At 40.7% G+C, this 20,467-nt stretch overlaps 4 protein-coding genes across 4 annotated transcripts; 1 reads left to right on the top strand and 3 right to left on the bottom strand.

Annotated features, from left to right (window-relative positions):
* Positions 1–717: 717 nt before the first annotated feature.
* LOC138225039 (transcription factor HES-5-like) lies at positions 718–1,906 on the top strand. The gene is made up of 2 exons (XM_069183740.1): positions 718–868; positions 981–1,906. The coding sequence occupies exons 1-2, from the start codon at positions 803–805 to the stop codon at positions 1,407–1,409; spliced, it is 495 nt and encodes a 164-aa protein (XP_069039841.1). The 5' UTR covers positions 718–802; the 3' UTR covers positions 1,410–1,906.
* Positions 1,907–6,028: 4,122 nt separating this feature from the next.
* Positions 6,029–7,298, bottom strand: LOC102684967 (transcription factor HES-5-like). The gene is made up of 2 exons (XM_069183755.1): positions 7,203–7,298; positions 6,029–7,086 (listed from the first exon to the last, which is right to left on the bottom strand). The coding sequence occupies exons 1-2, from the start codon at positions 7,263–7,265 to the stop codon at positions 6,670–6,672; spliced, it is 480 nt and encodes a 159-aa protein (XP_069039856.1). The 5' UTR covers positions 7,266–7,298; the 3' UTR covers positions 6,029–6,669.
* Positions 7,299–11,261: 3,963 nt separating this feature from the next.
* Positions 11,262–12,829, bottom strand: LOC138225037 (transcription factor HES-5-like). Its single transcript, XM_069183727.1, has 2 exons — positions 12,737–12,829; positions 11,262–12,620 (listed from the first exon to the last, which is right to left on the bottom strand). Exons 1-2 carry the CDS (start codon positions 12,797–12,799, stop codon positions 12,204–12,206), a joined length of 480 nt encoding a protein of 159 aa, XP_069039828.1. The 5' UTR covers positions 12,800–12,829; the 3' UTR covers positions 11,262–12,203.
* Positions 12,830–17,656: 4,827 nt separating this feature from the next.
* LOC138225071 (transcription factor HES-5-like) lies at positions 17,657–19,122 on the bottom strand. The gene is made up of 2 exons (XM_069183914.1): positions 19,007–19,122; positions 17,657–18,890 (listed from the first exon to the last, which is right to left on the bottom strand). Exons 1-2 carry the CDS (start codon positions 19,067–19,069, stop codon positions 18,474–18,476), a joined length of 480 nt encoding a protein of 159 aa, XP_069040015.1. The 5' UTR covers positions 19,070–19,122; the 3' UTR covers positions 17,657–18,473.
* Positions 19,123–20,467: the final 1,345 nt, after the last annotated feature.

The raw sequence follows: 20,467 nt of genomic DNA, 5'->3' as shown, positions 1-20,467 counted from the left end.
GTTAGACAATTGCTGTGTGTGCTGGATTTCCTGTGTGTGGGGCTATAGTTACACGTTTTCATCTCAGGTCACGGTCGAGTTTCCCATTGAGACGGACAAATCTCAGCCAACAGTCTGCACAGGGAAAACTGTGGGATCAACAGTACCTAGATGTGGAATGTTCTTCTATGCATAACATACGAGTGGAAATGTCCGAGGAAACTCTTAAATGTCGAAATCCTACAATTCCCAAACACCTGTCAAGTTTGTATTTATAATTTCCCTTGCTCGGGCTTGGCCTCCACGCTGCGGTTTTTTTTTTTTAATTACAGAAGAAAAACGACGAGCAGCAACTGCACCAGTGGTGATGGTCGTTGGAACGGCCAGGCATGCGCCTGACATATTTCTGCTAATAGCGCTGCCACTTCAGAGAGGCCGTTTGATCTTTGCCTCCGGCAGCAGGTCTGAGTTTCAGGGGGCGGGAATTTCCCAGGTTTCAGGGCCACAGGCCTTGCACGCCGCGGTCACACACCGACACACTCCCTCAGTCGGCTTGTGCGCCCCCCCCAGCCCCCACCCCGTGCTTTCTGGAGACATCCGAGTCACTAAACCGTGAAGTAATTGATGTCATCCATTGTCGCCGGGAGCCACGCGATTGGCTGGGGAGTGTGGGAAAGCTCGGGGAGCTTGAGCTCCACGCGGCCAGACCCGGAGCCCGACTATAAATACAGCAGCGCTTCGCCACCAGCCCTTCAGACCGACTCTGAACTTTGGCATCGCCCAGCCAGACCTGCAGCGACAATCAGCGCGTACCCTTACCGCCATGGCTCCTATCACTGTGCAGAGGGAAACTACCGCCTTCCACTTCTCCAACAAAGAAAAGAACAGAGTAAGTACGAGTTGCGCGGATGTTGTTCAATCAGGGTCTGCTCGAGAGTCATGATCTGTAACCCCGTTCCCTTGGGATCCGAGAACTCAAACCGTTCTGCTCTCTCTTCCAGCTGCGCAAGCCGATCGTGGAAAAGATGCGCCGAGACCGCATCAACACCAGCATCGAGCAGCTGAAGGCGCTGCTGCAGAGGCACCTCAAGCAGCAGCCGCAGCAGCAGCCGCAGCCCAACGCCAAGCTGGAGAAGGCGGACATCCTGGAGATGACCGTGCGCTTCCTGAAGGAACAGAGCGAGCCCTGCGCCAGCGCGGGCTACCAGCAGGGCTTCTCCGGGTGTCTGCAGGAGACCCTCCGGTACCTGTCTCTCCACGCCCCTCAGCAGGCCGCCGAGCGGAAAGCCCTCGAGTGTTTCTACGGCTTGCAGAAGAGAGCCGCTCGGACCCGTCGCCCGGACGGACAGCTCCCCACGCCCACGCGGACACCGATCTCTGCCAAGCAAGTGGCACCGAGCCCACGCACGACTCTGTGGAGACCCTGGTAGAGGGGACTTTAGAGTGACTGAGGACAATCCGATGAAACTAGAGGAGAGCTTGAAGTCCAGGACTCCTCTGATTGAGTAGGAACGTACTGTTTCCATGATTTTCAATACACCTTGTGTGTATACTGTCTCCACTCACCCTTTGTAAGGAGTGAGATAATTATTCTCTAGAATTCTATGAAAAATATTTTTTAAGTAGAGAAAGAGCATTGTCCCGATGGTGCGTTTTAATTCTACAATGTTTGTAGCACACTTATTGTTGCATTATTATATAGTGCGTATAATGAGTTAATGAGTACAGATGTTTGTACAGTGTATGGCGGCTGTTCTGTATTATATTTATATATTCCAGTATGTGTTATAAGGTTTTCTTTTTGTAAAAACTGTTTTATGACAATGTCATGTGTTAAAACAACAACAAGGTTTTACAGAATAACCACAAGGTTTTGGAAAAATGAAATTTCAAAGGCACGCTTGTATAATAAAATCTATTTAATTTATTTTTGTGAGTTGTTTCTTAAGTGGTGTAGAAGTAACATTTAGATATTTTGACAAAACATTTAGGTCTGACATGGTTGTCTATCTTCAATAACCTCCTTCCATTGCTCGTATTAAGTTCTTAATGGCTACACATTCATTTCTGACTCGTAAAGCTATACTAACTAGTAACTGATCAGCAGAAATGAGCGTTTATGTGTCAGAATTGATGTATTCCTGTGTGCTTTTGAATATGGGGTACCAATGATCTTTTTTTATAGCGCCTTTTCATTCAAATTGCATAATTATAAAGGTGGTGGTCGCATTTTATATTATCCGCTATCCTTTTCTTCGCCCGCAGCTATTGTTAAGGATTTTTTCTTTTGTTCTCATGTTAACTAATGTTTGTTTTTTTTTAAATTCCTCTGAGGAGTTCACACGTACCTCCACAACAGCTTAGTCTTTGAAGTAATGGCGTGCTTGTCAATCGCAGCCTTCAAAATTGCTAAGTTTTCTCACTTTTGTTTGAGAAAGACTTGTTGGAACGTGCAGCTAATTGAACTCACAGGTTCACCTGCATCCAAATACGCATTGAGACTGAGAAATAGCTGCTTTTCTTAATTTTGTTCGGTCGCACTTTTATAATAGTTGGCAGAAGTTCCTTATTAACATCGAACGAATAGCTCAAGTACAACAGGAATTCCTTTGTAGAGTCGTCTGAGTCCTCGCTAAATTAGCAAAAGAAGGTTAATAAGCACATTCTAGAAATGAGACATTTTATGATGTCGTATCACAATACATCAAAGTGTAAACATTAAAATAATCACCCTAGCATAATCATTTATATTGATTATTCATAATCATTTTGGGGAAAATGTACACTAAATTGTGAATTGATCAACACTATAATTGGCAAATATTTTGAGCTCATTTTATTTTATCACAACTGGAAGATTGTAAGATATTGCTGGTTCTCATCTTCTATTAAATTGGAATGCATGAGGAATTTGTGCCTACTATTAAAAAGCGTTACCATATTTACTTGTATATTTCGAATAATTTCATTGTGACGAAATAATTACGTACTTAAAGAATCAAAGGGCGAAACTGTGAGCTTATGTTCGTTTTACATTAGACAGTTTTTATTTCTATGAAAAGTTCTATTAAAACCTTTCTCTGAAAAGTTATTTCTCTAAAGTGGCTCCGAGCCAGTCATGGTAAGGTTTCCCCATGTCAGCTAGGTGCCGAGTTTCGCACATGGCGGCCTCACGTGCCTTGCCACCTCTGTTATTGAAGTCTTTCTGCAAAAGGCTGTGAAGTGTGCTGTCTTGGTAGGTGTCGAATTCGTGACGCTTTAGATCGGAACACGCAGACTGGAACTACAAACGATTGATGTTCCAGCCCTTTGATCTTGATCTCGGGCGCTTCGCCCCACTGTAACTTTACAGCAGACTTTTGTGGGAATATGTAGATCTCCGCGTACTTTTAGAAGTAAAGCAACTAGTTAAGACCATAGTAGTTCAGGTGGGTAGCTGCGTCAGCATGCGTAGGCTGCAAAGGAACAAGTATTAGGTTTATTCCATGCTGAAAAACCGTGGAGCCTTCTTCAGGCGTCTCTAGTTAAGACCATTACCTGGGTGAGAGAAAAGCTGAGGGAAAGGAGAACTCATGCTAAGTTCCCTTTACAGACAATTTATGAAACATTTTCTCTGAATGATTACTGCAAGGCTCAGCATTTTCTGGGCACATCAGTCTTTGGGCTCACCTGTTTCCAACACTGTAAATGAAAATGAACCAGTCAGACTGAATGTGGCATTAGGAACAGCTATGCTTCTGTGTTCTAGGATACACTGAGTCCACCGGGAGATAAGGTGCCTGGTATGGCCTGAAATGTCTGACTTTGAAGTCATTCTTTACTGTTGGGTCATGAGAATATTCATACTGCAGATGAAATTACAGATGTTATATATTCTTCCTTTTTTAAATTATAACACAGTGGAGATACATTGGCACACTCTCTACGGAAAACGAGTCAATCGCAGAACATCACCTTCACCAACGTTACCTAAATAATGTTAATGCACACTCTACATATTCTCTCATCTCACATTGTCCAGAACATTTTACAGATACAGCGGTGTGCTGGCAATGTAGCCTTGTCGAGCAACTGAAATATACGCGCCTATTATTTAGACGGCAAAGAAAAGCGTTTTTCTTCTTTAAAGGTATGATTGTTTCTATAGAAAAAGACTCTCCAAGTCTTTTGTTTGTGTGAGCGTACTGGCGCACTTTGACTGTTGCCTCATCCAGGAGGATACTGCACATAATGCATTATTATTATTATGTGTGCATGTCGAATCAATATAACTAATTCATCCAAAGATACTGAATCCTTTTTTTCAGATACAAAGTGTATAAAATTAAAACGTCTAACAGCAAAATACATTCATAATAGTGGCATCAACAATAAAGTGCAGCAAACGGCAAGAAACCAGTCTCCCACTCATGTTTCGGGTATCAGTCACCGATGTGTACAGTCTGCTGTGAGGCGTCGAGGCTCTGAGAGCGCATTTTCCTCTGTTTCTCACAGTCTCTCCTTTTACTGATGTCCATAGGGAAACTACAGAAGTGTGTCTCATTACACATCATATTAGCAGTAGTGTTTGATCTCCCACTGTGGCGGGGGTTGGGAAGCATCAGTTCCCCGGAGACCGTAGAGGAACAATAGCTGTCAGTTTAAGTTTCAATCAAAGGTCTGAAAGGCACGTCAACTCGGATTGATTCATGTCGAATCGAATTCAATAGAACGCCGTCGTTTTTATTCATTTAAGGTACAAAGGCTCACTGAATAGCAAACCTTAAAATAACGAATACGTGGAAAACATGTGAAAGGCGCTATCTAAATTACACGAGACAATGCTACTGTCGTGACTTAAGGTTACTTAAAATAGAGTAAGTTTCACAATTTCAGTAGGGGCATTTTAAATAATAAACTGGGATCTAGCTTATTTTCTATTGGACTCTTCGGTATAGCGCATACTGACTAAGGCTCCGCACCACGGTCTCTGGGAATGGACTGATTGACAGCTCGGTGTGGGAACCTTCAGCTTCCCAGACACTCACAGAGTGTGACAAACCCACTGAAGATTTTTATTGCCTGTCTCGTTATCTGTCGGACCCCTTTCATTCTATTTAAGGGGAAGGTAAACGATTTCACCAATGAATATGAACTAAACGCTTTCTCAGGATGTTTGCTTTCAGAAGCAATCCTCCTTCTCTTCGAGTTAAAGCACCAATGTGAAAGTAGACAATAAAAAAAAGAGTTTGGCGTCATCGAATTTTATATTCTTTGTCCGAAAAAGCGATGTTTTTGTACAAAGTCTAGAATTTGAATAGATGAGTTCTTGAAGCATATTACTTTCTTCAGTAAATTAAAAAACAAAATCACACCTATGCTTTTGAGGGAGGTTAAAACGATGTAGTCGCAAATTGAGCCGAAAGATTGGACAGGCAATGCGTTTACGACGAATTACGTTTGTGGTCACACTGGCAATTCAAAACACAAGTCATTCCTCAGCGTGTTCTGAACAGTGCTGAACATTCACGTTTACGGAAGCTTAGAAGCGCTCAGTATGTCGTTGTAACGTTGTACTAATTGAAACGCTTTTTTTTCCTCCTTGGCGCTCTTAAGCTTCCGTACACGTGAGTTTGTGCGTTGTTCATTCTACACGCGGCACTGTGGAGCTTGAGCAGGGCAGTGATCAGCACCATGGACAGCGCCTGCACACCCATTTAGCCTAACAGCGTGTAGTGCATTGCAAGGTTTACTTATTTGATTAGCAATTAACCGCTTTTAAGGCTTTTTAATTAATCGCTTCTACATTTGCTGCGCTTTTTTTGCAATTCTTTACTACGCTTTTCTTAGATTTTCTAGTTTTACATCGTAAATAGCCTACTCACAAGAGTTGTTCAAAACTACCACACTGCCTGTTTACTGCGGCCAGTAATGTAATGATCATACTCAAGTGCGGAAGGACGCACACAAAACACTTGACGGCATAGTTGCAAAACACGAGGTTAAGATGAAATGTACGACATAAACATGTAACTTTCACATCCATTTTTATTAAATTAAAACAACAAATCGCAACAATGTGGGTGAAAACATTGATAATAGTTGTTTTAGAAAAAAACAACACATTTTTCTGACAAACTACAGTGCATTTTGTCTTCATAGAAGACGCTATTTCATTACATATTTCAATTAAAGAAAACTGTCAAACAATATGGACAATTAAAAATTACATGCATAACAATACATTATTGAAGGAAGGAGTCCTAGAGAAGAAATTTTCTTGTACAAAAAGTTTCAATAAAAATTTAAAACCAGTGGGTTATATATAATAAAAACATTACTTAAGTAATTTACTGCTAAAATACTTTTCCAGGCCAAGAAAAATAGTTCGGACTACCGTCTTCACAGAAGACAATAGAGCTAGTGTAAAAGTACAGAAATTTCCTGAAATAGAAAATACTCTAAAGTACCTTAGGTCTGCATTGCAGGCAGATAGTACCTTGTATCACAAGACATAAGTAGCACATTATTTATCCAACACCAGGAAATAATTCTGACTCATTTTGAAGAAATACACCATTAAAAATCTTCTGCACTTGACTGACAAAAGAGAGAAATAATATTACAAAGTTATAATTGCTGACCATGTTCATCTTAGGGAGGCCTGTGCAATTCAGTTTGTTCCAGCATTTGAGAACAGTCTGTAATGCTCTACCAGGGCCTCCAGAGGATTGTGTTAGCCTGAGTCTCTCCTTTGATGGTGGTGTGATGGACTGGGGAGCTCAGCTGAGGCAGGACACTCTGACAGCTGCTCTTATCCAAGGAAAGCTGTGTGTTCTGGAAATGGTTCAGCAGTCTTCCCTGGGACTCCACCTTCGTCCCATCCTGGGAGAGGAAGCGCTTGATTTCTTGGACACACCTGGAGTAGCCTTCACTTTCAGCTGAGGGCCCAGAGGGGGCGCTCACGGGCTGGCGCTGGCTGTGCCGCCTCAGGTAGCAGACCGTCATTTCCAGGATGTCGGCTTTTTCCAGCTTGGAATCCGGCTGCTGGTCCAGGAGCTGCCTGAGCTGCTCGATGCTGCTGTTGATGCGATCTCGGCGCATCTTCTCCACTATCGGCTTTCTCAGCTGCAAAACAAGGACAAGACACCTGTCAATCACCTGGCTCTGGGATCCAACACTGCTTACAGAGTTAAAATGGATATTTTTAAAAAGCACTGTAACATCTAAGCTTCACAACTCACCTTGATGGCCAGAGTCATGTGCTCCTTCGAATAGCCCATTGCTGCAGTGACTGTAGGTGCCATGGCTGTATCTGTGTGCTGGAGCGCTCTCTGTAGAGGGAGTCTGAGAGTCTGACTTGTGCTGGTTCATCTCTCCTATTTATAGTCCACAATCTCCATACGAATGTGTGGGTCTGGGGCTTGTTGGAGTTTCTCACAGTCCGTAGCCAATGGACGAGCTCGGGGGACAATGGGGAAGCTGGGATTGCCACATGCTCAGTCAAGTTGAGCATTAATGCTCAACTAAATTGCTTCATTAATGTTCAGGTTAGTAATTTGTATTGAGTACAGTGTCATGCAATACAGGAGTTGACAAAAATAAGATTTTTAATTTTGCCTGCTGTCTAGTTTTTTTTTCCATTTTCAACAAAATACTGTCAAATAGTATCTGTTAGATACGTGACTAAATTAATCCTAATTAAAAAGATTATGATTTTGGCAAGAAGGATACGCTTATACTGGAAATGTAGATAATGGCTAATACGTCTCATGATTTAAAAGTGGAGATGTATTCCAATGTGTCTAAGCGACTTCAACCTTTCAGGAATTTGAGTTAGGCAAAGTCTGATTTTATTGCAATCATGATTGTTCTTAAACACTGTAGCTGAGGATCACCAGTGATTGATGGAAACACACTGATAAAAGCTCTCTTCTGTCGATGGAAAGTGCAGTGTGTCCAGATGTCACAGATGTGTCTCCAGCCTTGTGCTGTGAGCAGAAAGTCGCTCAGGGTTTCATCACATTAGTGACGGCAATTGGCCCTGTATTGTGGGAGATCCATAGTCTGACATCACAGACCATCTGGAGGAAGAGGTGATCAATGACTGATAGGGTTTAGTTAGGGTTTTTTTCTTTCATTTCTCATAAGAAGCATATATTGTTGTACAATATGGATAGATATACTTCATAGGTATTCCTCATAACACATTTTTTTATTATTGAAGAAGTGTCACAAAATTTAATTACAAATTCAGTGCAGAACATGTAGTAATTTAGAAAGTATGAATTTGTTTTGGTGCTGACTGAACCTATTGTCAAATAACCATTATTACGTGTATTATTATTATTGCTTCATATGATCATACTGTTGAGCTCACCACCATACTTAATACTTACATACTTACAATAAATTCATCAAAGACAACACTGGCTTTTTTGTTACTTTTGCACATGTTTAACTGACAATCTTTCAAATAAGTTTTTGACATTCAAAGTCCATATTGAGCTTTTTTAAAAGATTTTAAATATAATATATAATATACGGTATATATTCATCGCAATCTTGTCATTTGCCTCTTGCTTGCCAGGATAGTCTCTGACTCCCCCACGACCCTGAATTGGATGAAGTGGCTAGAAAATGGGTGAATTATTTTTGTTACACCACTTTTGGTAGTATCCACAGTTTCAGCCTTCGTCCTGAGATCTAAACCGTGATATTTCTTGCAAGTGCGTCAGTCATCCTTCAGATGTGTCAAATTGTTTAAAGCATGCTTAAAATGTGTTCAGACGCATCGCGTAGCTCTTTCCAGCATCAAACCAAATATTAAACAGTTCTTTTAATCAAAACAAACTCTTGGAAATTAAAGGTATAAAACAGTCAAGTGCTTCTCATTGAAACTGCAGTCTAAGTTTCAGTTTGGAACAAATGCTATTTCTTGCAATATTAGTGTTGATTATTTTAAAAATATTTTGTGTGCCTCAAACTTTTCACAGAAAGATTGGGAAGCACTGTTGTAAGAGAATGCTGTTATAAGAATTGTAGATGTAGCACCTGACTCATAATTCCAGCATATAATCAAAAATGCTTCCTGTAATTTGCCAATCAAGACAAAAGAAGCAATTTTGATATGGATCTGAATCAATCAATCACCTTTATTCGAGCATGCACTAACCAGACTAGACATTTACTAACGGCAGGGTTCTGCATCTAAAACAAGTCACCACGCAACTTTTGTCGATAAATAAGCTGCCAGCCTTATTTATGGCAAGCAATCTGGAAAAGTACTAATTTGGTGGTTGTAGTTTGAAACCCAGACTGGGAATCTTAGAAAATCCCTGTAATTGGGTCATAGTAGGTTCGGTTTTATGACGAGCTTTTGCACGTCTCTTTTTTAAGTCTCTCTCAGTTTGCACAGTGAGTGTGTAGCGTCCCAGTGGAGGTGCTTTGTGCCGCTCTGTAGGTATCATCCTGCTGAGGCTCTGAGAGTGAGTTTTCCTCTGCTTCCCACACTCTCTCCATTCACTGAGTCCAGAGGGGAGACAATAGAAGTGTGTCTTATTACACATCACATTAGCGACGGTGTTTGATCTCCTGTATGGGGGAAAGTGAGCCCTTTTCCCAGCAGACCATCTGGATACCACAGAGAGATACAAGTCTGAGCAAACATCTGAAACTCTTACTTTTACACTAATCTTACAAACTGCACTCTTTAGACCCAGTGTGCTAAACGTTTATTTAATATTCGTTTTATAGCCACACAATCCTTATTTAGCTATTTCCCCTCCTTGTGTAAAAACGTGTTCAGAGTATCATGTTTTTGAGCAAACTAAATGACCATTTCTAAGTGTAGTAATTTGAAGTAGGGGAGACTGCTTTAATGGTTCGAACTTTATTTCAGCTTTCAATGTTTTGTGATTGAAAAGTTATTTAAGCATAGGTGAAATACATATCTAAAATTGTATGCTCACTGCCAACCTTTTTATGCAGTCAAAAAAAAGCAAGTGCTAAAAGACATGCTAGTAATCTGTTTAAAAGTTGCATATAATCAAGAAGTGTGTAGCAGAGACATGATTGTCATTTATGTTGGCATCTATGTTAATTTATTTATTTGATCTCTTTTATAGCCACTGTCAGTCCTGAATAACCTACCTACCCCCAAGTAAAAAAAAAACTACAATAGTTGTCATGATGTCATTTGATTGGAATGTGTGCAACTTTCCACAAATCTTTGTGATGTTATAAATTGCACAATTATCTGTAGCTTTTTGAGCAAAAGTGTTACTTATTGAAAATGTCTTCTTTTATCTCTGATATATTTAGCAATTTGTGCTTTACTCTATTTATTCTAACTGGACTGTCGATTTTTATCTGCAAATCAGGTAAACATCAACAAGTCCATCAACCCTTTTCCAGGAAAGTGGTTTGCATTCACAATATCCCACATACTCCTGCTTTTTAGCTACAAAGAAGCCATTGTCCCAGGGCTATATGCTGTCAATTTAACTAAATGTCTCCCCATGATCTCTGTAAATACTCTGATTGACTGCTCAGTGTGGGAAACTGCAGCTCTCTGTGGACTTTCAAACTGAATGGAGATCATACTTTTGCCTTCATACCTGAGGCCACTTAGTCTGATGATTCATGTTATTGTGCTTTTTTTCACCATGTTGCAAAAATGTGGACGAGGAAGAAAAAACTAATTATTGTAAGCATGCAAACCATTTAAAACCATGTAGTGATTAAGCCTGTTAATTCCTGTGACACTGAATGCTTTTAAACATAGTGTCAAGTATAATTTGAAATGACTGTGTTTGCTAAACTGAAAAAGCAATGTAGTTGTCACTATAAGCGTTTAAAGAGATGAGTGTTTCTTCACAAAGTTTATTTAGTTTTGGTATAGTGCACAGTGTAATATAATAATACATGATAGTATTAAAGATGATATTTTAACATTAAAGATAGTGTTGGCTAGGCCTGAAATGACACTTGTTATATAAACCACTTTTGTTTTTATATGAAAAGGAAATTCTTCTTTGGAGAAATATTCCTAAATATTTCAGTTACATTTTTGTTCCTGAGTTAAAATATTTCCCTCATCCTAAATAAAGGCCTGAGGTATTAAATCAGTCTTTATGGTGCACTTTTCAATTTTTAGAAAAGAAATGGATTGAAAATTTTGCAGGATTTACAGAACAGGTCTTGTTCTAGTTTTCAAAACCAGCAATAATCCACCCAGGAAATAAATATGATTGTTTTACATGTTGTAAAAATTGAGAAAAGACTGTCCATGAGCCTTGAACTGTATTTACATGACATTTATTTTTTCAGAAATGAAATACATATCCATTAAAACACTATGACAGTGATTAAATTGACTTTAGGACTGTACCATTAGGACAGATGTTATTATTACTGTATTCTTCTATCATAATAGAAACATCACAAAATGCATAATTGCATTAATAATTACTCTGCAGTTGGGCTTTTGGTAAAACAAGGTTTTAACATTCTATACCAAAGCTCATAAAACATTTAGGCAAAACATTTCACTTTAAGCATGTTCACAAAAAGTATACACATCTGAAACATTTTGAATGTAACTGTAAGCACTGTATTATTTTTTCACAAAATAGTGAAAAAAGTCAGAAATGCAAGTGGTTATTGTTACAAGATACAGATTTCTTTTTTCAAAGAACATAAAAAATATTATATACATTATAAAAATCCATCTTCAAATATGAAGATAAACCATACTTTCTATCTTTGTATGACAAAATACAGTAAGGGATTTGTCCCTAACAGGATGCATATTCATAGACAGCATATCATTGCTGTTTGACATGATTCAGCCAGATGTCTAAATCATTTTAGAATGATACCACTTACTTATAAAGTAATTACATATGCTCAAACTAGAGCGAACACCATTTTGAAAGAAAAAACTTTTCCCTCCAAACCTTAAAATTAAACAACTCAATGTTGCAACACACTCCTTGTTTGACAAGAAAAAAATAATTGCCTATATTCTCCACAGAAGAAGTTAAGAAATTAATTTGACTAACAGACTGTATCACCTAATCGATCACAGGAAATTACAAGTACCATAAACTTAAGTTTCCTGAACTTGGAAACTTTACATTTTTTCAATTAGGTTGAAAACAGCTTCTGCACATGGAAACATATGGCCCATGCTCATCTTAGACCAGTCTGTTCAATTTAGTGTGGTGTTTGTCTGCAGTGCTCTACCAGGGCCGCCAGAGGGCACTCTTTCCCAGAGGCTTTTCTGTGATGGTGGTGTGATGGACTGGGGAGCTCAGCTGAGGCAGGACACTCTGACAGCTGCTCTTATCCAAGGAAAGCTGTGCATTCTGGAAATGGTTCAGCAGTCTTCCCTGGGACTCCACCTTCGTCCCATCCTGGGAGAGGAAGCGCTTGATTTCTTGGACACACCTGGAGTAGCCTTCACTTTTGGCTGAGGGCCCAGAGGGGGCGCTCACGGGCTGGCGCTGGCTGTGCCGCCTCAGGTAGCAGACCGTCATTTCCAGGATGTCGGCTTTTTCCAGCTTGGAATCCGGCTGCTGGTCCAGGAGCTGCCTGAGCTGCTCGATGCTGCTGTTGATGCGATCTCGGCGCATCTTCTCCACTATCGGCTTTCTCAGCTGCAAAACAAGGACAAGACACCTGTCAATCACCTGGCTCTGGGATCCAACACTGCTTACAGAGTTAAAATGGATATTTTTAAAAAGCACTGTAACATCTAAGCTTCACAACTCACCTTGATGGCCAGAGTCATGTGCTCCTTCGAATAGCCCATTGCTGCAGTGACTGTAGGTGCCATGGCTGTATCTGTGTGCCGGAGCGCTCTCTGTAGAGGGAGTCTGAGAGTCTGACTTGTGCTGGTTCATCTCTCCTATTTATAGTCCCCAATCTCCATACGAATGTGTGGGTCTGGGGCTTGTTGGAGTTTCTCACAGTCCGTAGCCAATGGACGAGCTCGGGGGACAATGGGGAAGCTGGGATTGCCACATGCTCAATGAAGTGCTTATTGCCGGGGACAATGGCCGTCTCTCTGGGGAACAGGTGGAGGGGAGGGGGCGATGACGAGTGACTCACAGGGCGCTGTGTGAATCTGGGAAAGTGGTGACCCTGTAAAGAGAGCAGGCCTGCTGCCTGGTGATGGGATCAATGACACTGTAACAACACAGTACTAATATTTGCCGTGTATGTGACACAACCCAACATGTTTTCTCAAAGCTTTAAAATGTGTTTGACCTTAGATCTTGCTGTAGGTGTTCAATGACTATAGCAAAGCCAAATTACTGGTGCAGTGCTGCTGTTTGACCTGCAGTAAAGGTACTTCAATAAAATACCCAGTGTCTCCAGAATTTGTCTTGTTGTAGAAGTGGGCTCCCGATTGTGATTCATGCATCCATTGCCTAACCTCTTATTCCCATTCAGGAAGCTGGAGTCTATCCTGGCAAGCAACAAGATCAAGGCAGGGTACATCCTGAATGGGATGCCTGCCCATCGCAGACCAATTCCCCCAAAAGCTGATTAACTCAGTTATCTGCCATGTTAACAAACACTCCATTTCAAGATTTGAGCTGCTTTCTATATCTTACACAAAATCCATGTGCTTTGTACTGTTGTCAAGTTGTTGATGTGTTGATCTAATTCTGTACGATTGTTTAATACAGCTTTTAAACGAATACTATGAATTGTCATGCAGGATAAAGTCATTTGGACACAGTGGCATGTTACACTGAGGTGCTTCTTCTGAGAGGGATATGTACATGCAAGTAGCTTTTCTACTCTAAAGCTTTGAGGTTAATCTGACGTGCTAAAATGGTACAAAACGTAGTTGTTGTGAATGGTATTGTGTATTAGCATATAAATGACAAAATATAATGTAAAAAATGAGAATACGTCAAGCAGTGGATCAGAGAGCTGCAGTGTGTCCAGATGTCACAGATGTGTCTCCAGGCTTGTGGCTGGTCCGCACTGTGAGTAAAAAGCTGCTCAGGGTTTCCCACACTGTGCTCTGTGTGCTGTGCTCCCTGCACAACAAAAGCAGCCGTGTGTGCTGAATGAGACATTAGTGACGGTGATTGGCTGTGTATTGTGGGTCAGCCACAGCCTGACTTCACACACCATCTGGACTGAGAGGAGATCAATATTGTATCAATACATCTCTACCTCCAGCCTTCAAGGAGTGTTATGTTAGAATTGTAAAACCTCATTGAGAGGTTTGGTATTTGTAAGGCCTCCTTTAGAATATTGTGTACAAATATTGTGGTCACCACAATATAGGAAGGATATTGCTCCTTTGGACCAGGTACAATCTGGGGTTTCAGGGGATATCCATCGCTGACAGGCTGAAGGAAATGGATTTTTGAACAGAGAAAAATATGAGCCAGTTCTTTATCCAAAGGGTTGAGGGTGTGTGAAACGAGCTACCCAGCCATGTGGTTGAAGATGATCCCCTGACGTCTTTTATAAAATGGCTATTTGAGATCAGTAGGTCAGTTACCTACTATCTACCAAACAGGCTAGATAGGACAAATGATCTCCTCTCATTTTTAACCTTTCTAATGGTCTTACTGCTGTGTCTAGGATGTTTCATAGGAACATATGAAACCATGGTAGGGGGACAGCAGAACTAAACATGTGGCTCTCACGTATGAGAATGAAATGAAATCTAGTCAGGAAACTGGGCTCCCAGTGATTCAGTGACTTAACTGCACTGGTTATTTAGGGGTGTCTCTATTTACCCTGTTACCTGAAACTATATTACATACAATGTTAAAAATTCTATGTTTTCACTGTAATCCCCTAAAATGTTTTCTCTGTACTCCATTGCTTATCGAGGGGCTCTTCTCATACTCCCTCCCCTGCTCACTTTGTCCACCCAGAGAAGATGTTGCCCAGATGCTGGTGGGATGATTGAGGAATCCTAAAGACGCTGGAACTGTGACTGTGCTCTCCAGAGCTTTCCCACACTCTGCCCATTGACAGAGCGCTCACTGCAACAATAGAAGTGTGCCTTGTCAGATGCTAATTCACTTAGACCAGCAGATGTTGACAAGACTCTCAGGGACCAAGCTTATCCGCTAAATACAGTTTAATAAAGGACTCAGTGAACACAACAACTTACAAAGAGCAAAGTCTAGGTAAAGTGTGCTTTTAAGATAATAAGCTTTAGATAAAAATGCACAGAATTCTTTCTACACACTTGATCAGCACTCTGTATCATTAAGTTTAAACTTGAGCAAAGAAATCAGATTTAAAGAGTGAATGGGATGTGGACTGGAATTTGTGAAAGATTATATTAATTGCTGAGATATGCCTTTCCATTCTGATTGGAATGATTCTGATTCTGAAAATCTGAATTTTCAATATGAGGTGTTATAAATAAAACAGTAAGTGTCAAGAACTTTACCTGCAAAGTTAAAAAATGACTGAAATCTGCTAACAAAAACAAGTTTTGTAGAACAGTAAAACAGAGTATTCATTGAGAATGATCTTTTGGAAGACTATGAATGCCGGGTTGAGGAAGGTCTTTAAATTCCTTTCCCTGAGTGCTGTGCTGTGCTACATGGGGCTTTCCAAGCACATTGGATCTGACCTCCTGCATATGAAGAGAATTTCAATGTTGTAGAAAGTGTGCCAAAGGAATTACAGCACTGTGTTTGACAGTTTCAACCCTGTTGCCAAACAATTGAGTCGCAAGCGATTCAGTGTTTGTGCTGCTCTTGCCCACACTGACCCAGAGGAGCTATCAGTGGCTCTCTGAGATGAAGCTGGACAGATAGATACTGTGAAGTAAGCCTGGGCCCAAGCCAGCCGTGACAGAAGTAACATTCAAAATGTCAGAACTCTCCTTTCTAAATGACGTACTTTCTCTAAGACCGAAGCTAATCAGTGAATCACACCCCCTATCCCTGCAGGCTGTTGTGTGGGGGTCACTCCCTTAGTATCGGCCCACTGGGACTCTGAGAGTGAGTTTTCCTCTGTTTCTCACACTCTCTCCATTCACTGAGTGAAGAGGGGAGACAATAGAAGTGTGTCTTTATTACACATCACATTAGCGACGGTGTTTGATCTGCCATTGTGGGGGCAAAGATGCCTCATCCCCAGGAGACCATATGGGACCAAAGTGTCATTGTGCAGCTTCAGTCAGACCCCAGAAACCTGTGTCAGTGCAGATGGATTTAATATGCAACACATTTATACTCCTGGTGCCTTTTTGGCGGTAAACCAGGAGATGTGAGGATGTTTGTATAGAAATTTAATAATGACAATGTTATGTCACAGGCATTAGGGAGCTGACACTAACCTAGTGAGGTTAAGGTTACCTGAGAGAGAACCAGGATAAAACTGGTAAACAGGGCCTTCACAGTAAAAAGAAAACTTATTCAAGCTGGCTGGATTCAATAGAACATGTTAAATTCCAAAAGCACTTTATTCCTGAAAGGTACTACTGTTACATGCCTTGCAGTTCAATTGAACTTTTCAACAGTTGATTGTTAAAACGTTTACCATGAGTGCAATTTTAACTCTAAACGTGCTCGGAAAAAAGAGCCTGAGGTAAATGAATTAACACATATACAGTATGTCTTTAACTGGTTAATACATCACAAGGCATCTGTTTAAGCAAAACACGCTTCAGGGTTTTAAGGATCTGTTTAATCCTCGTTGGCTTCAGACACAGTAACAATGTTGATTTTGAACACTTCTACAGGATAAAAGAGTTCCTCCGGTGTGTTATTCTGTGGGCAGACTCAGGAGACATTGGTGTACTATCCTCTGGTGCTGTGGGCTTGATATTGACTGTGATCGTGTCTCCTGCATCCCACCCATATGATTATAACTGACCCACATTACCTTGTCCACACTGGTGAGTATTTACTATCATTATTATTCATTGAAGAGTGTGACAGAGGTATTTTGATGAAGTTGTTTGCAGATAATTGTCTTCAAAATACAAATATTCTCGAATGGCAACCAAGCCAAGCAATGTATTTAAACTGATGGCACTCTAAAACACATTCATGGCAAACAGAATGAGTGTTATCTGTGCCATGAGGTTAGATTTATCTACTGTTAGGACTTGGGGAAGAATAGATGAAGGTCAGATATGTCTTAATATGTGGAACGGTAGAATAATTAAATTCAATAATTTCTTAATCTTATTTAGGAAATTGTATTATGTAAGGTTACTGTATTAACAATTCAAAACACTGGCTCATCCAAAAATTCAAACGGAGACACCCCTAAATAACCACTGCAGTTAAAAAGATCCACTAAAAAGCGGAAAAGCAGCTTTGACAGTGAGACTATTAATTCCTTTTGGGTGGATGGTTGACATTATATTGAATTAAATTTCTCCCTAAAAGTCTCAGATCTTTGGAAGCTCAACACAATCTCTGCATTATACTATTCAGTATTTGCAACATTTGGGAAAATGTGTCAAAGGGCACATTGTTGTGATTTTACTCCCTGGACTCAACACAATGTTAACGTGCTGTAAGCAAAGATCGTGTTTATATTGGGTTGTGAATAAAGAAGTAAAGATTTCTTTGTAGCCTTTTCATTCAGATGTGTTCCAGTTACCTGTATATGGTGAGATTTTAAAAAACATTATTATAATTTATAAACTGTGGAAGCTGAAATTACTCTGAATCTTTTGTATATTGAACCAAATTTTATTTGATTTTGCTGTTTTGAAAAACAAAACAATATCCATGTTTGAGAACCATAGCAAATGAATATTATTCATACAAAAGAGTTCAGTTTTCTGATCACAACAATACATTATCAATAAGCACCTTAAATGAAGGTTACAGGTAATAGCCCGTTTCTACAAACATTGTAAACTGGGCTGTGAGAAAAAATCACAACCATATCTTGAAGATGTCTCCAAGATCAGAACATATATGTCACCCTTAATAGAGTGTACAGATTGAGAAAGCTCCTTTATAAAAGGCATGGATACATTATAAACTTATCAATATTTCACAAACAAGAAATGAGAAATGTATATTTCACTGTGTGTGAGCATATTTCTGTGAAATAACAATATAACAAATGACCTAGGGCATTTTCTTATAAAAAATATTTCATTACTGATAACAAAAGTGGCAAAAAGTTGCTTTGCATAAAACTTTTCTAAAGCTCTTCACATGATTCTTTTTAAACAAGATACAATCTTGCCTTCACTGAAGGCAGGTTTCTGAGTTAGAAACCAATTTCCTTTTAACAAGAAGAATCACAGTTTCAACATTATTAAAATAATTTCTTGTGCAACAAGTAGTACCCGATATGCGCGGCGTGTTCCCACATTTGGGTAACATTTCTTTGCTTCCTGTTACTGAAAGCAAATCTGATAACATTCTGCATAGCAGAGGAGGAAGAAAAAGTCTTCTACACACTGAGAATTAGTGTCCTCGCCCGTCACGGACTGGACTGTTCAATTCTGTTTGCCTGAGGGTTTAGTAAGAGTCCACAGTGCTCTACCAGGGCCTCCAGAGGATTGTGTTAGCCTGAGTCTCTCCTTTGATGGTGGTGTGATGGACTGGGGAGCTCAGCTGAGGCAGGACACTCTGACAGCTGCTCTTATCCAAGGAAAGCTGTGCGTTCTGGAAATGGTTCAGCAGTCTTCCCTGGGACTCCACCTTCGTCCCATCCTGGGAGAGGAAGCGCTTGATTTCTTGGACACACCTGGAGTAGCCTTCACTTTCAGCTGAGGGCCCAGAGGGGGCGCTCACGGGCTGGCGCTGGCTGTGCCGCCTCAGGTAGCAGACCGTCATTTCCAGGATGTCGGCTTTTTCCAGCTTGGAATCCGGCTGCTGGTCCAGGAGCTGCCTGAGCTGCTCGATGCTGCTGTTGATGCGATCTCGGCGCATCTTCTCCACTATCGGCTTTCTCAGCTGCAAAACAAGGACAAGACACCTGTCAATCACCTGGCTCTGGGATCCAACACTGCTTACAGAGTTAAAATGGATATTTTTAAAAAGCACTGTAACATCTAAGCTTCACAACTCACCTTGATGGCCAGAGTCATGTGCTCCTTCGAATAGCCCATTGCTGCAGTGACTGTAGGTGCCATGGCTGTATCTGTGTGCTGGAGCGCTCTCTGTAGAGGGAGTCTGAGAGTCTGACTTGTGCTGGTTCATCTCTCCTATTTATAGTCCCCAATCTCCATACGAATGTGTGGGTCTGGGGCTTGTTGGAGTTTCTCACAGTCCGTAGCCAATGGACGAGCTCGGGGGACAATGGGGAAGCTGGGATTGCCACATGCTCAATGAAGTGCTTATTGCCCGGGACAATGGCCGTCTCTCTGGGGAACAGGTGGAGGGGAGGGGGCGATGACGAGTGACTCACAGGGCGCTGTGTGAATCTGGGAAAGTGGTGACCCTGTAAAGAGAGCAGGTCTGCTGCCTGGTGATGGGATCAATGACACTAAAAACACAGCTCTGCTAACTAGAATGTGTGTGTGTATGTGACACGTGATTTAAAATATTACGGTGTCCAGGGCTGTGCTCCTGAGTCTTACAGTATGCACCAGGTCTTCCCAGTATGTTTCCTGTCAGTGCAATCTAAATTCTTTAAAATGTGTTTGACCATAGCTGTTGGTTCAGGTGCTCTTTCTGCAAAGAATATAGTGATATGACATTAGCAATTAGCTTGCATAAATCTTAATCTTTTATACATATCCAGTTATAAGATTTTTCAGACTACTTGTTTTCTAAATTTTATTAACAAGTCTGTTGATTAATGTATATACTTTTTATTCTTGTTTTTGGTGATAGTAGTGCTGCTTATGTCTTTTACATCAAATTCCATTTGGTTTGTTTTTGTATATTTGGTGGTAAATGATTTGGATGAATCAAATATTAAAATAATGGTTAATGGGCATCTTATACCTAAATTTGTACCTTCTCTGTTAGAATTATTCTGGGCAGTGTAACAAAGCAGTTCTGAGCCTTTTAACTCTAAGAACCCTAAAGTTGATCATGTTAAAACACAACAAAAATCGCTGCCGTGTAGTCGGTGAACTTAATACTTTTCCCTGAAAATATTAAAAACATGGTATGTCCCTTTGTATTCCCTGAAAATATTAAAAACATGGTATGTCCCTTTGTATTTGTATATAAACTGATAAGTTTATCACTAAAATGTATACAGTATCTAATTGAATCTGTAAGTCAATCCACAACATGTCCAGATGTCACAGATGTGTCTCCAGGCTTGTGGCTGGTCCGCACTGTGAGTAAAAAGCTGCTCAGGGTTTCCCACACTGTGCTCTGTGTGCTGTGCTCCCTGCACAACAAAAGCAGCCGTGTGTGCTGAATGAGACATTAGTGACGGTGATTGGCTGTGTATTGTGGGTCAGCCACAGCCTGACTTCACACACCATCCAAAGTTTGAGCTGATCAATGGCTGATATAATGTCAATACCTCTTTTCCTCTGTGCCTGTAGTTGGAATTGCAATACCCGATGTGT

Source organism: Lepisosteus oculatus, chromosome 25, assembly GCF_040954835.1.
Source record: "Lepisosteus oculatus isolate fLepOcu1 chromosome 25, fLepOcu1.hap2, whole genome shotgun sequence".
NCBI lineage: Eukaryota > Metazoa > Chordata > Actinopteri > Semionotiformes > Lepisosteidae > Lepisosteus > Lepisosteus oculatus.
The sequence above is the reverse complement of the archived record's forward strand: the minus strand, read 5'-3'. Positions and strand labels throughout refer to the sequence as shown.